The sequence below is a fragment of the Rhinoderma darwinii genome, chromosome 13, assembly GCF_050947455.1.
Source record: "Rhinoderma darwinii isolate aRhiDar2 chromosome 13, aRhiDar2.hap1, whole genome shotgun sequence".
Classification (NCBI taxonomy): Eukaryota; Metazoa; Chordata; class Amphibia; order Anura; family Rhinodermatidae; genus Rhinoderma; species Rhinoderma darwinii.
The window spans coordinates 22,405,963-22,422,438 of record NC_134699.1 but is presented as its reverse complement, the minus strand read 5'-3'; the positions used below and the strand labels follow the sequence as shown (position 1 = coordinate 22,422,438).

The following is a 16,476-nucleotide window of genomic DNA, read 5'->3' as shown; positions in this document are numbered from 1 at the left end:
CATACAAAATGTTTTACAGGAATCAGGGGAGAAAAAAATAATATATTTACTAGTGGTCTGAGTCAGAGTAAAGTGCAAACTTTCAATATAACATTACACAATAATATCGGATTTTTTTTTAAATAAATGTCAGCAGTCATTTCTCTTGTATAGCGATGTAATTGATTAACAAAAAAAACTATACTGCAATAAATATGGTATGTTAGTAGTTTTGTTATGGAGGGACATTGGAAATTGCTAAAATATTATACAGTTGTAAGACAAAACCTTTCACCGTGAGTCTATAGGGAATTACATAAATTACTCCTTAAAGGGGTTGTCTCAGTAAAGACATTGATAGCAGATCATAATTTCTGCTCCACTTTTTCTGTAGGGCACATGGTCGACCCATTAGAGACAATCGCCTCCGCTGTGGTCATTACAGCTTTGTATAGATGTTAAAAACGTATGCACACCTTTGATATAGACATCTTTATTAAAAAGAAAAAAAAAAGAAAAATCCTATCCGTGTGATTGGTGCAACTTCAAAAATACTATTTATTTAAAAAATATATTTTTTGAGATACAACTGCTTTGTATGCAGAGCAGCTGTATCATGCACTGAAACTTGTATCCGTCAGGTCCACGGGACCGATGGGTTCAGTGTCAGCGGGTCCTGCGCGTCTGACACGTGGAATCGAGCTGCTATCGATCACATCTAAATTCATAATTTAGATGTGATAGATTACAGGTGTGTCCTGCGTGTTGATGGCCATAGACACACGGGTAAGGCTCCGTTCAGGTTTGTGGCGCATGCGGCGCTAGTCTTCCCGTCAGAATGACAGACACCGCAATGGAATACCAACAGCCCCTATTGTAAGTCAATGGGATCAGTCGGGCACTGGTGGTATCCATTGTACAACCTATCCAGCAGAGTATCATGGCTTCCGCTATGAATGGAAGCTACAACATGTGTGAAGAGAGCCTTAGGCCAAGTTCTAATGTAAGGGCATTTGCGGTGCCAATTCTCCAAAACCCTATTCATATTAGGGGAAAAAAATATAAGTTTAATTGAGGGCATGCAGATTTTCAAATCTGCAGCATGTTAATTAGGTTGCATATTTTCACAGCGTATATCTTACCTTCGGTGTATGCGGTTAAATCCAGGGTGAATTGGCAGCACAATCCACAACAAATTCTCAATGTAACATGCTGATTTTGCGGCAGAATCAGTGTGGAATTGCAGAAAAATCCACTGCAGTTTTTTGCATGGACGTACCCTTACCGGTAGTTGCTCCTGATAATCCCACAAAAAAATGGCATAGCTCTTTTTCGGCTATTGAAAACCAATGTAATACCAAGAGATCAGTCACATCCAAGTGAACACTTTCCTCTTGAATCACCACAATAAGGCTTTGTTCACATCTGCGTCAGGTTCCCGTTCTGACGTTCCATTGGAGCTTCCCATCAGAACGGGACCCTGACTGAAACATAGGTTTCCATCGACTGTTTTATGGATTCCGTCAAAACGACGGAACCCTTGCACAACTGAGACAAACGGAAACCATTGGCACCGGGTTCGTCACCATTAAAATCATGGTTTCCGTTTGTTTCAGTCAGGGTCCCATTCTGACGGGAAGCTCTGACGGAACGTCAGAACTGGACCCTGACGCAGATTTGAATGAAGCGCAAGAACACTTAATTTACCCACAAGAAATTATTGGTAGATTTTCACACTAGAATTATACTGCTCATCTGAAAATGACCAAATTTTTTTTTTTTTTATAAGGCTACATGCACAGGTTGCGGAATTTAAAAAAGCTGCATCAAAACCACAAATAAAACGCAGGCAATTCCGCAGGTAAAATCTGCACTTCTTAGGGCATGACCACACGTGGCGGATTTCCTCCGCAACTGTCCGCATCAATGCCGCACAGAATCTGCGTTGCAGATTCTGCTGCGGATCTGCACAAAATGTGCAGTAAATTGATGCGGACTAGCTGCTGCGGACTGCGGGAAAAGTGCTTCCCTTCTCCCTATCAGTGCAGGATAGAGAGAAGGGACAGCACTTTCCCTAGTGAACGTAAACGAAGTTCATACTTACCGCCCGTTGTCTTGGTGACGCGTCCCTCTTTCGGCATCCAGCCCGACCTCCCTGGATGACGCGCCAGTCCATGTGACCGCTGCAGCCTGTGCTTGGCCTGTGATTGGCTGCAGCCGTCACTTAGACTGAAACGTCATCCTGGGAGGCCGGACTGGAGACAGAAGCAGGGAGTTCTCGGTAAGTTTGAACTTATATTTTTTTACAGGTTGCTGTATATTGTGATCGGTAGTCACTGTCCAGGGTGCAGAAACAGTTACTGCCGATCGCTTAACTCTTTCAGCACCCTGGACAGTGACTATTTACAGACGTCTCCTAGCAACGCTCCCGTCATTACGGGAGCCCCATTGACTTCCTCAGTCTGGCTGTAGACCTAGAAATACATAGGTCCAGCCAGAATGAAGAAATGTCATGGCAAAAAAACAAGACGCATCCGCAGCACACATAACATGTGCATGACAGCTGCGGACTTCATTGCGGAATTTAGAATCTCCATTGAAGTCAATAGAGAAATTCCGCCATGAGTCCGCCACTGCTCCGCAACAGACAGAGCATGCTGCGGACACCAAATTCCGCTCCGCAGCCTATGCTCCGCAGCGGAATTTTACGCCTCGTCTAAACGAACACTGCTAAATTAAAGTGTAAGTCAATGGACAAACGGCTCCGCTGCGGATTAACGCTGCGGAGTGTCCGCAGCGGAATTTAAGTGAAATTCCGCCACGTGTGAACCCAGCCTTATGGTTTTTAGGTGCAGATTTTACATGTGGACGCTGAAATGGTCGCAGATTTTATGGTGCGGATTTTGGCGCATTTTTTTCTCTTATAAGCCCGTCAGATAGAATTCTTAAACAGGAATTTGACATGCTCCGTATTTTAAAAAATTCACACCGCAGGTCGATTTAAGTGCAGAAAAAAATTCTGCAATGTGTAGATGAAGTCACTTGAATTCTCATCTACTTTACTGGTATTGTATTGCACTACGAATTTGCAGCAGGGAAACCGTGCAGTAAATCCGCATGTAATATGCATCGTGTGCATGTGGCTTAAATAGTGACAAATTGGGCTATTTGAAAAACATGTCACTGAATGGTTGTATCAGCCCAATTATCTCAGGTGTCATGCACACGACCAATATTGCGGATAGTATAGAACGCATGTTTTGCTATGGGCCAATGCGCCCGACGTGGTTTCCATGGTCCATGCATTGCACGAGGCACGAATTGCACAGAAATAAATAAAAAATAGGACATTTCATTATACACAGTCCCCATTTGCGGTTTGGGCTCATTGAAATGAATGCACATCTTATGTGCACAAGGTCTGTGATTGCGGGGCAGCCCGCGGATGACACCTCGTAGCCTGTCCGTTCTGTAATCGCGGATCGTACACACAGCTACGGCCTAATAGGAGTGAATATTTACAAACCAAATGATTATAAAATACTTCAAATGCCTTACAGGATCACCAAGATATTGTAAAATTTTAGTTTGTGGATACAATGTGCTTTCCGCATAACAAAAACACGGTCCGCTATTCAGTTGCTCTATTTTAAAATAACGAGTAGCTTTGGGTCAGTGATCCGTGTGTACAACACATTTTCATAGGTGAAGTATGCGATCCTTTATGTGCAGACATTTAGATGGAAATATGAGACCACAGAAAACGGTTTGACAGAAGCTGGTCCGTATGTGAGAACCATGATAACACCTCCTGCTTACACCTCACAAACCAAAGATATGAACACCAAAAACATAACACTTTTTGTTCCAGTTTAATCCAGATTTCCTTCCTACACCAGCAAAAGCTTCAAAGGATGACAACGACACATGATGTACTGTTTACATTAAAATTATTATTAAACCGATAATTCACTTACTGTCAAAATATGTTTCACGATTTAAAGAAAAAATAAAAATTGCTCCATACAAGCTCCAAGTTGTAATACAGCCCCATAGAAAGCCATGAGCCCATATTGTACCTCCATATGCCTCCAATTGTGTACAGCGTCAAACAAAAAATTGTGAAATGTTCAGTCAGATGCCACATTATGGAGATATTCTCTTCTAGAAGCATTACTATATCTATAATACGGTACCATCCAGGTATGTTCACACTGGGCAGATTAGCTGCGTCTTTTCCGAGTATTACAGTAGCAGCAAAGCGGATCAGATTTGAACAAATCTCATCCACACGCTGCAGGAAAAAATTTGATGGGAAAAACGTGCATAAATTAACCTGCGGTGCATATATATATATTTTTTTTTAATTTTTTTTAATTCACAGTTTGTCAATTTATGCTGCTTAATCGTTGTACTTTTGTTGCGGTTTTTCCCCATTGAATTCAATTGGGAGGTAAAAGTTGCAAAAAATAACGGCGGCGATTCTGCTGCAGAATTCGAAATAAAAAATAAAAACCCTTGGCAGTCTTATGAGCACTTTAAGGAGAACTCCACTTTTAAACAACGTACAACACTGCACTGTTACAATCGACAAAATGTTGAGAACCTTTATGAACACTTTGCTTATCTAGTACTGGCCTTGAGCTGGACGAGGATTCCTTCTACATTTAATTCTACAACTAGGAAAGCAATGCATTGTGGGAGCTCGCATTAGTTACAACCGAGCAGTTCGGTTGCGTGTCCGATAATAGATAAACTGCTGATTCCAAAGGTAAACTATCAGAATTTTGTGCAGTCACACATCTGTGGCCACTACAAAGGAAATGTAGTATTACATACTGGCCATTCAAATAAAAGGGCGACCATATCGTGCGCAGTGACATGGAGCCCTCCAGAGTGGGAGATGCGGTTTGTTAGCGGCTCTCCGATCAGGCTCACATAGGGGGGTCTATGCAGAATTTACACAGAAATGCTATAAATTAATCCAACTTCAGAAAATAAATCTAGGAGGCCTGACAATATGGCCATCGCTTTCTCCACACGTCCTAACCCGCTGTGTTTGCTTTTGAAAATAAAGTACAGCATTTCAAGTTAGCAGAGTGCCGCAACTTTATTTCTGAAGTTGGATTTATACACGGATGTCCTTTCTACGCCGAACACCACCAGAACTTTTTACATAAGGTCCCGCTTGTGGAGTAGTGCCGACGTTAGGACCGTCTATCGCAGGTTCCATCATATTTGCCTGTGGTGCTTTTCTGTTTTCATCCATAGTTTTGACTACTGTAGCACGAAGTGTGTCCGTGTGCGGTTTTCACGCACCCATTGACTTCAATGGGTGCATGATACGCGAAAAACGGACAGATATAGGACATTTCGTGAGTTTTACGCAGCGGACATACTGCATGAAAATCACTGACAGTCTGAACGGCCCCATTGACTAATAAAGGTCCGTGATTTTCACGCGCGTAGAACGGACGTATAATACGTTCGTCTGAATAAGCCCTAACGCTGCGGTTTTGTCGAATGCAAATACGAGAGGCAAAACCACACATAATACGCAACATGTGCATTGACCCTAAACCAGGAGCACAACAAACAGAATGGAAAGATTTCTCTCTTCCTTGTTTAGGACCCACTCCTGGTTTTGTCTTACAAACACTGAAGCAAAATACCGACCGAAAGGGCATGACCACACGTGGCGGATTTCCTCCGCAACTGTCCGCATCAATGCCGCACAGAATCTGCGTTGCAGATTCTGCTGCGGATCTGCACAAAATGTGCAGAAAATTGATGCGGACTAGCTGCTGCGGACTGCGGGAAAAGTGCTTCCCTTCTCCCTATCAGTGCAGGATAGAGAGAAGGGACAGCACTTTCCCTAGTGAAAGTAAAAGAATTTCATACTTACCGGCCGTTGTCTTGGTGACGCGTCCCTCTTTCGGCATTCAGCCCGACCTCCCTGGATGACGCGCCAGTCCATGTGACCGCTGCAGCCTGTGCTTGGCCTGTGATTGGCTGCAGCCGTCACTTACACTGAAACGTCATCCTGGGAGGCCGGACTGGAGACAGACGCAGGGAGTTCTCGGTAAGTATGAACTTATATGTTTTTTTACAGATACATGTATATTGGGATCGGTAGTCACTGTCCCGGGTGCAGAAACAGTTACTGCCGATCGCTTAACTCTTTCAGCACCCTGGACAGTGACTATTTACAGACGTCTCCTAGCAACGCTCCCGTCATTACGGGAGCCCCATTGACTTCCTCAGTCTGGCTGTAGACCTAGAAATACATAGGTCCAGCCAGAATGAAGAAATGTCATGGTAGCAAAACCAATACGCTCCGCAGCACACATAAGATCTGCGGACTTCATTGCGGAATTTTGACTCTCCATTGAAGTCAATGGAGAAATTCCGACATGAGTCCGCCACTGCTCCGCAACAGACAGAGCATGCTGCGGACACCAAATTCCGCTCCGCAGCCTATGCTCCGCAGCGGAATTTTACGCCTCGTCTAAACGAACAGTGCTAAATTAAAGTGTAAGTCAATGGACAAACGGCACCGCTGCGGATTAACGCTGCGGAGTGTCCGCAGCGGAATTTAAGTGAAATTCCGCCACGTGTGAACCCGCCCAAATACTGCCGTGTAAAAGTGAATTCACGGCAGCGTTCGGCATTCTATTGTTCTGCCGTTGCTGTTGCACCTCCGACACCACCGGCGGCTAATGAAACCTTATTGACTTTAATGGGTTCCACCAGATTTCCGTGGTTTAACCAGAAATAGCACAGCATGCTGCACTATTGTTTCCGATATCAGCTGGATCTGCGATGGAGGCCCCTAACTGAGCCTCCAACGTAGATGTGAACGAGGCCTAAGTGAGTAAAGAGCTGCATACCTTCCCAATAGAAGCTTTTGTGAGCAATAGGAAGACAAAATGACCATCATAGTAATACCATAGTGCTGAAACCTCCAGAAAAGCCAAAACTCACTTGGAACCAATGGAGTGTTGCAACTTTATGAGTAGCACTTTATGTATGTCAACCATCCAGGACAAAAAGACTAACTAAAATATACAAAAAGATATTACCCCTGCCTGTTTTTTGAGAATTCCTGTTTCTCATGACAGAAGAACGGATCATATCATGTATGAAAACCACAGACTACTGGGAGGTAGAGTGGTATGAGCTGTGCTTACAGGTATTGTGTTAGGTATACAATGGGACAACATATGATCATAATAAAGTGTTTCTCCATCATTGACAAACATGCTTTAGCTTGCGGCTACATTCATATGAGCGTTGGCAACCTCAGACGCAAAAACGGCCGCTTTTCATGTCGGAGGTGCACCCGTGCGGGACGGATGATGACGGATCCCTATAGACTGGAGTCTATGGAGGGATGCGTGAAAAACACAGGACAATCGGACATGTCCTATTTTCCACTGACCCTTCACACGCTGCGTGGAAACAGCCGTGTGAACGGCCCCATTGAAATACATGTGTCCAGGTGACGGCTGTTTTAAGGGCCGTCACATGGACGAGTTACCCACTCTTCCGAATGAGCCCTGACCCAGTTACTGGTCAGTGACCAGTTTAAATGACAGATCCAGATCCACTACTAGACACAGCTGTGGGAAGTACAGGAGTAACTTTTCCCATTTATTACAAGCTACCATTAGAAAATAAACTATTTTACTTTTGCATGAGTGACTTCCTCTGCAGGTTATGTAACAGATAACATTATACTCAGTTATATTAAAATGTGTTTCTTCCACAGGAAAGAGAAAGATTATGTACATGAGAAAATGGAAGTACAAAGTGATCATAATTAGACTGTCTCATATTGGTTAACCACCTCTAAAGCCCACCCTGAAAAATAAGGCATGTCGCACTACATACTAAGAGAACGTTACAACACGATTCAGATCGCTGCAGTCAGGACAGGGTTTCTGAAATATGACGTATTAGTCCAAGTTCATACGCAGCGGATAAATCCACCTCCGGATTTTGCCACAGACTCTTTTTTTTTATATCCGCATGCCCAGTCATAGGTAATAATAACAACCACTTGCATTTTAACCTTGATGGGAAAGTGTGTTTAAAAAACATAAATATATATATATATATATATATTTATTTTAGGATTTAAAGTCACTAGATACAGGCAGCAGGTATTTTCCTCCCAGCTGGAGGTGCCCATACACATTAGATTAACATTGGGCGAACCCGTCAATGTCGGCAGGACTCGCCAACCATCTATTGTGTAATGTTGTTTCCCGACAGCGGATGTAGGGGGGGGGGGGGGGATCAGCATGTTGGATTTCAACATGGCCTAACCCTAGTTCTCAAGTGAGACAAGTCATTGCCAGATGTCAGCCAGCAACTTATTATACTCTCCCCATTCAGAACACAGATTTCACCCATGTTGATTAAGGAGATTTGCTGAATGGTCACACGATGGAGTGGGGAAATCATTTTGACACTGAAGTAAACAAGTGGGCATGTATCCTCCCGTACGAGCACATTGTGTATAAGAACCGTGGGCGTCCTGACAAATTTGTCTCTATATATGGGGTCGGTGGTGCTCCTCTAGTCTCACTCATTGTACGGTTCTGGGACTCCCGAACGCTTTAAATAATGCTATTGCTGTATGTCATTAAAATGTGGCTACCAGATGGGATCCATTCATATCATATGACCTTCTCTGCCTGCGTGCAGAGTGATTTCTCTACCAGTTGCCAATGTTATGTGATTACGTGTTTGTATACCCGAGACCTTTAATACGCTTGTCTATATAATGTATTTTTGCAATATATAATGCATTCTGTTGTGTATGGTCGGAATTCTGCGGCTTTTTTTTATTTTTTGGAGTACTTACGGACTGATCTTCTGAAGTATTTGTACTTTTGACCCTGTTATATTTTTCAATAAAACGATTTATAAACAAGTGGGCATTTTAAAAGGTGGGCATAGTACACATTGTTATTTCAAAGGCTATGTACACCTTTGTAAAAGAAAATGGTTTTACTTTTTGAGATACAGCTGATCTGTTTTCTCTATACAGAGGAGCTGTATGTAGCGCCAAATCCTGCTCCCGTCAGGTCTACTGGACTGACAGGTTCAGTGACCGCGAGTCCTGCTTGTCTGACACTCAGGATCCACCTGTAATCTATCACATCTAAGTCGGCGGGACTGACAGATTCAGGTAATAGCGAATGATACAGCTGCTCTGTATACAGAATACAGAGCAGTTGTATATAAAACTATTTAAAGTTACACCAAACACACTGATTGACCTATTTTTAAAACAAAAGAAAAAACAAAACTGCCCTGCAAAGGTGTACATAGCGTCTAAGCTATTTGGAGCCTCTTGCACCCTTCTTTATTAGAGATTGGAAACACTTAAAAATCACTTGTGCAGTCCAACAAAAGAGAAAGACCGCTCTACTGTAATAGCTGCGCTATGGAATAAACTTAGTTTATAAGAAAGGACAGGACCCTATTCACCGTCCTTCCACAAAGGGTTGAACATAGTGTAGAAGGAATATAGCATGAGGGCGCCACGTTTATTTGAAATAAATCATCTGTGTTTGTCATCAAACTGCTAAATATTTTTGTCTATTCAATCTTCAATATGATACGCAAATTTTTGCCTTAAGCGCCGATTGACAATATAGCTTGTCGATCGCAACTCATTTGCTCCCTTTAAGTCTGAACGCACACGTTGCGTATTACGTGCGGATTTGCCGTGTGGATTTTCATGCAGCAAATCCAGAGAGTAATACAGTACCAACAAAGTAAATAAGATTTCAAGAAATCATCTACACGGTGCAGATTCTTTCTGCACGTAAATTGACCTGTGGTGCGTATTTTAAAATCCGCAGCATGTCAATTAATCCTGCGTTTCCTCTTGCGAATTGTATCTGAATAGTTTTAAAGGAAAACGCACTAAAATACGCAGCATAAAACCGCACCTATTTCCGAAAAATGTAAGTACCGCACCTAAAAACGCATCAATTAGGTGTGGTTTTAGCTGCACAATTACATGAGTACACCTGCAGTTTTGGTGCGGATTTTCAGCATCAAATTACGCAATGTGTGCACGTAGCCTAAATGGAGCAATGATCGGTTATAAATGGGGACGAGCGATTCTTACTACGACCGTTCGTCCCCATGCATTTTCATCATTCCAACTAGTGACCATTTTTATTGTCACATAAAAGAGACGATCAGCCGATGAAAGAGCGTTTCCCCCGTTCATCGGCGGATTTTTGCCCTGCTTACACAGGGAAATGATCGTGAACAAGCATTCGCAAGAACGCTCGTTCACAGAATCATTGGCCCGTGTAAAAGGGCCTCAACCCCTTCACACACCAGGACATGCAGGCACATCCTGGTGCAGGGGGAGAAGTATGGAGCGCGCTCACACGCTCCATACGCTACGGGTGTCCGCTGTGTTTTACAGCGGACACCCGGGACGAATGGCCAGTTACAGCGATCGCGCTGTTCCTGGCCTTTTAACCCCTCAAATGCGGAGGTCAATTCAGACAGCTCATCGGCGCCAACACACAACGCGATCGTGGGGTGCCAAAAAAGATCGTGGGGTGGGGTGCCAAAAAAGCCTCCCATTGATATCAATGGGAGGCGGAGGCGTTTTTTTCCCGCGAGCGGAAAAACTGTCTTGCGGGAAAAAGAAGGGACATGCCCTATCTTCGGGCGTTTACACCTCTGACCTCCCATTGACATCAATGGGGGGCAGAGAAAGCATATTTCGCTGCGTTTTTTGCCCGCGGGCTCCCATAGAAAGCCTACGAGCGCGTCATCAGGCGAAAGACGCACTCAGACATTTTTTTTTTTTTCTGTGAGCCGATCTTCAGGCAAACTAATATTGCCGATCATACCGATTAAAACTTCGGACATGTCACTCTTTAACCTCTTGAGGATCAAGCCTATTTTGGCGTTTAGAACTGCAATAAGGGCTTGTCCACACGTAATGGAATTGCCGCAGAAAATTTCTGCAGCAATTCCGCAGAAGCTAGCAGAGATGCCACTGCGGAAAAACCGCACAATTTCATGCGTTTTATTTACTGCAGAAAATGGTGCGGATTTTGCTGCGTTTTTCTCAATGCTGGGAGATGGTGACATCTCCTCTGAAAAACGCAGCAATTCAGTCCACTTTCCGCAGCAGGAATTGACATGATGTGGTACGAAAAATATGCACCGTAGGTGAATATCTGCTCAGAAATTTTCCACAGCCTGTGGATGGGATTTGTTAAATCTCACCCACTTTGCTGCTACTGTATTCTGTTGCGTATTTTCCGTCCGCAATTTCTGATGGAAAATACGCAGCAATTCTGTTACGTGCGGACAAGCTCTAATTGTTTTGTTTATCTCGCCGCATTCCAAGAGCCATAACTTATTTTTCTATTGATGTAGCTGTATGGGGGCTTGTTTTTTGTAGGAGTTGTATTTTTAAATGGCATTATTTTGGGGAACATAATTTACTGAATTTCATTAGCTCTTTCTGGAGGGGAATGGAAAAAAAAGGAAAGCTATTCTGCCCTTGTTCTTTGCGTTCTAAATTTTGCGACAATTTATTTAGTAATACAAAAATATGTATATTTTTTTGTGTTTTACTACTTTACCTCATGAACAGCAGATTTCATGGGAAAAAAAAAAGTTCCTGTGAAAGTAGCAGACTTTCCGGTGCGGCAAAAAAATAACCCACACCATTTCCTGCGTTTTTAACTGCAGAAAACGGTGCGTATTTTGCGGCGTTTTTCTCAATATTGGGAGATCTCTGAAAAACACAGCATTTCAGTCCAATTTCGGCAGCAGGAATTAACATGCTGCGGCCCAAAAAATACGCACCACAGGTCAATTTCGGCTCTGAAATTTTACGCAGCGTGTGGATGAGATTTATTACATCTCACTCACTTTGCTGCTACTGTATTCTGCTGCATATTTTAAAATACGCAGCAATTCCACTACTTGTGGACAAGCCCTTATACCACCAACTTACTTTATTGGAGTGTCCGGGTCCTGTTCCTTTACGTTTTTATATATAACATCTATTCTCATCTGAATACCCACTGCTGAACCACCTCCCTTCCAGTTCACATTATCAAATTTCACATGACATCAGAAGCATTCGTTGCAACATTTGGAAATTTGACAAAGTAAAAAGGAGAACGCTTGTCAAAATTCTCCCACGTGGTTTTGTGTTTGTTTGTTTGTTTGTTTTTTAAGAGTATATCGAAGGCAAAATAATTTTAGCCCACATCTAGACATGGAGGATTGGTACCTGATTTTCAGTGTGATTCTGAATTGAAAATCCGCTAGAGAGTGCAGCACAATGCATATGAATCAAGTGTTTACAATCCCATTCACACCTAGGGGATAGGTGGGATCTACATTGTGTGGATCATTTCTACGGCCTGGACACACATCTGTAAATATATGGAAATGTGTCATGAGCAATAGAAATGAATGGGTGCACAATTTCATCCGTAATTACCCGATTCGTATTTACCGATGAAAACTACGGTCGTGCGCATGGGGCTTTACTCTAAGAACTCCTTCACACACATACATTTTCTGCCAATTTGTGCTGCATCAAAAAACGTTTCTAAAAACACCAGCGTTACCAAAATGGAATATACATTTTTTTAAGGCAATTTTAGTGGCGTTTTTAATTTGAAATAATTTTGTACATGCTCTTTTTACTGGGGGCGTTTTAAGTCCTATAGAGAAGTCTTTGAGAAAAACACCTGAAAAATCCGCCATACTTCAGAGCAGGCTGCGTTTAAAAAATAAAAGAAGCCATTGACCGCAAAATTGCCTCAAAAATGTCACAAATCAAAACGCAGTTGTTTGTAGTGTATTTCATATTTTACTATAGTCTTTAATGTAACATCTGGTCACACCAAAAAAAAAAAAAACACCACATTAAAAACTCAGTAAAACGCTGTGTGTGAATCCAGCCTTAGGCCAGGGTTACACCTAGACTTTTTGTAGTGCTACTGAGTGATTTTTACTATTGAGCTAGTCTAAATAAACACGTTGAGTTGCATGTAATCTTGTGGACTGCAGCTGTCACTCAAGAATTAAAATCAAGACAAAGAAGAAATGGAGACAGCACGACCGAATTTTCAAAGTGAAGATCCTTTTATTCCACGGTGCAACGTTTCAGCTCAATACGAGCCTTTCTCAAGCATCTATGCTTGAGAAAGGCTCGTATTGAGCTGAAACGTTGCACCGTGGAATAAAAGGATCTTCACTTTGAAAATTCGGTAGTGCTGTCTCCATTTCTTCTTTGTCTTGACTGAGGGGTCACTCGGACTGTGACCCAGGAGACGTGCACCCTCTTGAAAAATGTATCCTGTGCTGCTGATCTATACCTATCCAAGAATTAAAATCAATGACTAGCACTACAAAAAGTGTCGTGTAGCCCCCGTCTTAGATGTTACTTCCATAGCTGACAGTTTTCAGGTTAAAAGGCAGGTGTCATATTTAAAAAAGCTTATCTGATCATTTCTGATCCAAAATCTTGCCATCAAGCCCATGCCAGCTAAGACCAGGCAAACATTGTGTAAGAGGGTCTTTTTTTTTTGCACATGCCAAAACTGGCACACGTTACCTAATGTTTAAAGTTTGTGCCTCATTCCGGTTCTCAGCCGATGTACGCCAAACCATTCTAGCCGATCATAAATGTTTCCATTTTGTTCTCCCTCTTTCACAACGGGCACATGCAATAAAACACACAAATTCCTAAAAATAGTACAAAGCAGTTAAAGCTTAGGGTATGTGCACACACACTAATTACGTCCGTAATTGACGGACGTATTTCGGCCGCAAGTACCGGACCGAACTCAGTGCAGGGAGCCGGGCTTCTAGCATCATAGTTATGTACGAAGCTAGAAGTCCCTGCCTCGCTGCAGGACAACTGTCCCGTACTGTAAACATGATTACAGTACGGGACAGTTGTCCTGCAGAGAGGCAGGGACTCCTAGCATCGTACATAAGTATGATGCTAGGAGCCCGGCTCCCTGCAGTGTGTTCGGTCCGGGACTTGCGGCCGAAATACGTCCGTCAATTACGGACGTAATTAGTGTGTGTGCACATACCCTTACACTAGTGATTTTTCTTTTCTGTCCAGTACGACAGATATTAGCCACTTGCCGTCATTTTTTTTTTCTTTACATGTAGGACGGTGTGTAACCCCAATAAAAAACAGGACATCAGCAAAAAAAAAAAAAAAAAAAGTTTTCCATAAGAAGTAACTAAAACAGACAATTCCAAATGCAACAGATTTATTGAAGGGCATATCCCTTATACTAAATTAAGCTCAATTCACACCAACTACCATCTCCAATTTCATTGGTGTAGAGAACACTTATTAAATGTGGGACACTGTGTATCACTGGAACAATTCAATAACAATAGAAAAGTATTCTTTATTCTGTAAAGTCTCCTTTGTAGATTATGTAGCACACAACATTATATGCCACAGTTTATCTATAGAATTGTACTTAGTATTAAGTATCCAGTTATTTATTGATGCACTTTATGTTATTTTGTGTATCGGCAGCAAAAAGATCAACAGGAAACACTTTTTGGTAAGGTCTGACTTTAATATTGAATTACACTGCAAACTTTTTTTCTTGTTTTTTTTTTTTAAAATAAAAATAAATTCCCATGTATTTCAGAACTTTATAGACAGATTATAGTTTTTAAATGTAAATTTTTAAAATATGCCAGGATAGTAATTTTCTTCCTTACCCTACATCATAGTGTTTATTTGGGAGACATCGGCAGAGAGCCTGTGCTGCCTCCTCCTCCTCCTCACCTGTCATCCTGAGCTTGTTCCCTCCGATTCCCTCCCTGTTTTCTGCTCCACGTGCTTCTTCTCCCTCGGCCGCGCAGTCTCCAAGCACCAGGCAGGCGAGAGACTCCAAGTAACAGGTCGTTTCCGGGTGGGATGCTCCGTCATGACGTCACACCCTGGGGGGGGGGGGCAGGATCGGAGATGCGGTGGCTGAGTAGTCTCTGATCTTTTACTATATAACCTGTCACAGAACAGCAAGATGCTATCGAGTCGCTGATATGCAGTATGAGTCATCAGACATTTGTTTTAGCAGTCATGAGAACTACTGAACTGTATTATTATACAGATGGTCAAAGACTGAAAATGTTCCTTTAATTAAAAAAAATATAATAAAATTAAAATAAAAAAATATTATTTTTAATATATATATTTTTTTTTTTATGTATGTGTATATATATATATATATATGGAAATTTTTATTATTATTATTTTGCAGTCAGATTGCACTATGAATAAAAGCATGTACGAATAGATATTTTCCGCCATATGTGTAAGTATCACGCCTTTGCATTGCCACACATGCACTTTCCTCAAACAGTAAATACATCGAATGTAGCATTTAATGGCCGATAAAATTGTTGTTCCGACCAACGGTGCAGATTTTCATTCGTATGAAACTATTGTTTTTAATACCATTGACAAAACACTGATGGTAAACATGAATGGCAGGGTTACCCACCTTCCATAAAGGGCCTTCCAGACAGGGCAATTGTCTAAAACATTGTGATATTGAGTAAAAGTTCGCAATCAGCGAGAGATTGTTCGTTTGTCGTGGATTGAATGTTATTGATGACCCATTATGGCTTTTTGGCGCTACATTCCCTTATATAAAACAGGCATCTGCTAATTGTTAGCAGATGAGACAGGAGGTATGGAATGTTTGGCCGGAAAGATGATTAATCGCAAAAGCCATCGAGTTAACTTAAAAATATAAGATTATTAGAGTAAGGCCACACGGAGCGGCCCTGACACAGTCGCGACACGGCCAACAACTGCACTGGCACCATGTTTGGCGTGGCTGTCAAATACAATTTTAAGGCTGCGCGTTATTGCGGGTAAAACGTCCCTTTATCTGCAAAATTGTGCGGCCATTAATACATCCTTTATGGCCGCACGATTTTGCAGGTAAAGTGCCGTTTTACCCGCAATTAACATGGTATTTGACAGCCGCACCGAACATGGTACTGGTGCGGTTGTTGGCCACGTCGCGACCGTTAAAGGGCTGCTCTGTGTGGGCTTACCCTACATATAAATGCATGTTTTTTCAATGGTAAACAGGTATTCCTATCTTATAAAGTGATGGCATACCCCTAGGATATGCCCTTTATGATTAGTGGGGGTCCAAGCTCTGGGACCCCCACTGATCCTGAGAGCGAGGAGTCCCTTTCTAACTTTTCCCTACACAGCGGCGCACCCGGCCACCTGGCTGTGCAGGGAACTGCAGCACATCTCCATTCAATTAAATGCGGCACTTTCCTGCACAGAGAGCTGCTGTGCAGGGAAAAACAGTGATGGGGACACAGCACTAAATCAGCACTATGGTCCCTTCATTCTCAGGAGCAGTGGGGGTCCCAGAGGTTGGCCCCCCACTGATTTATAGATGATGGAAAAATCCT

At 42.4% G+C, this 16,476-nt stretch overlaps 1 protein-coding gene across 1 annotated transcript in view; it reads right to left on the bottom strand.

The window, feature by feature from the left end:
- The window catches only part of IKZF3 (IKAROS family zinc finger 3), a 57,251-nt gene extending 42,219 nt beyond the window's left edge, over positions 1–15,032 (bottom strand). The window contains exon 1 of the mRNA XM_075846686.1: positions 14,822–15,032. Within this exon, the coding sequence (XP_075702801.1) occupies positions 14,822–14,828 (7 nt within the window). The 5' untranslated portion in view covers positions 14,829–15,032. The remainder of the gene's footprint in view (positions 1–14,821) is intronic.
- Positions 15,033–16,476: the final 1,444 nt, after the last annotated feature.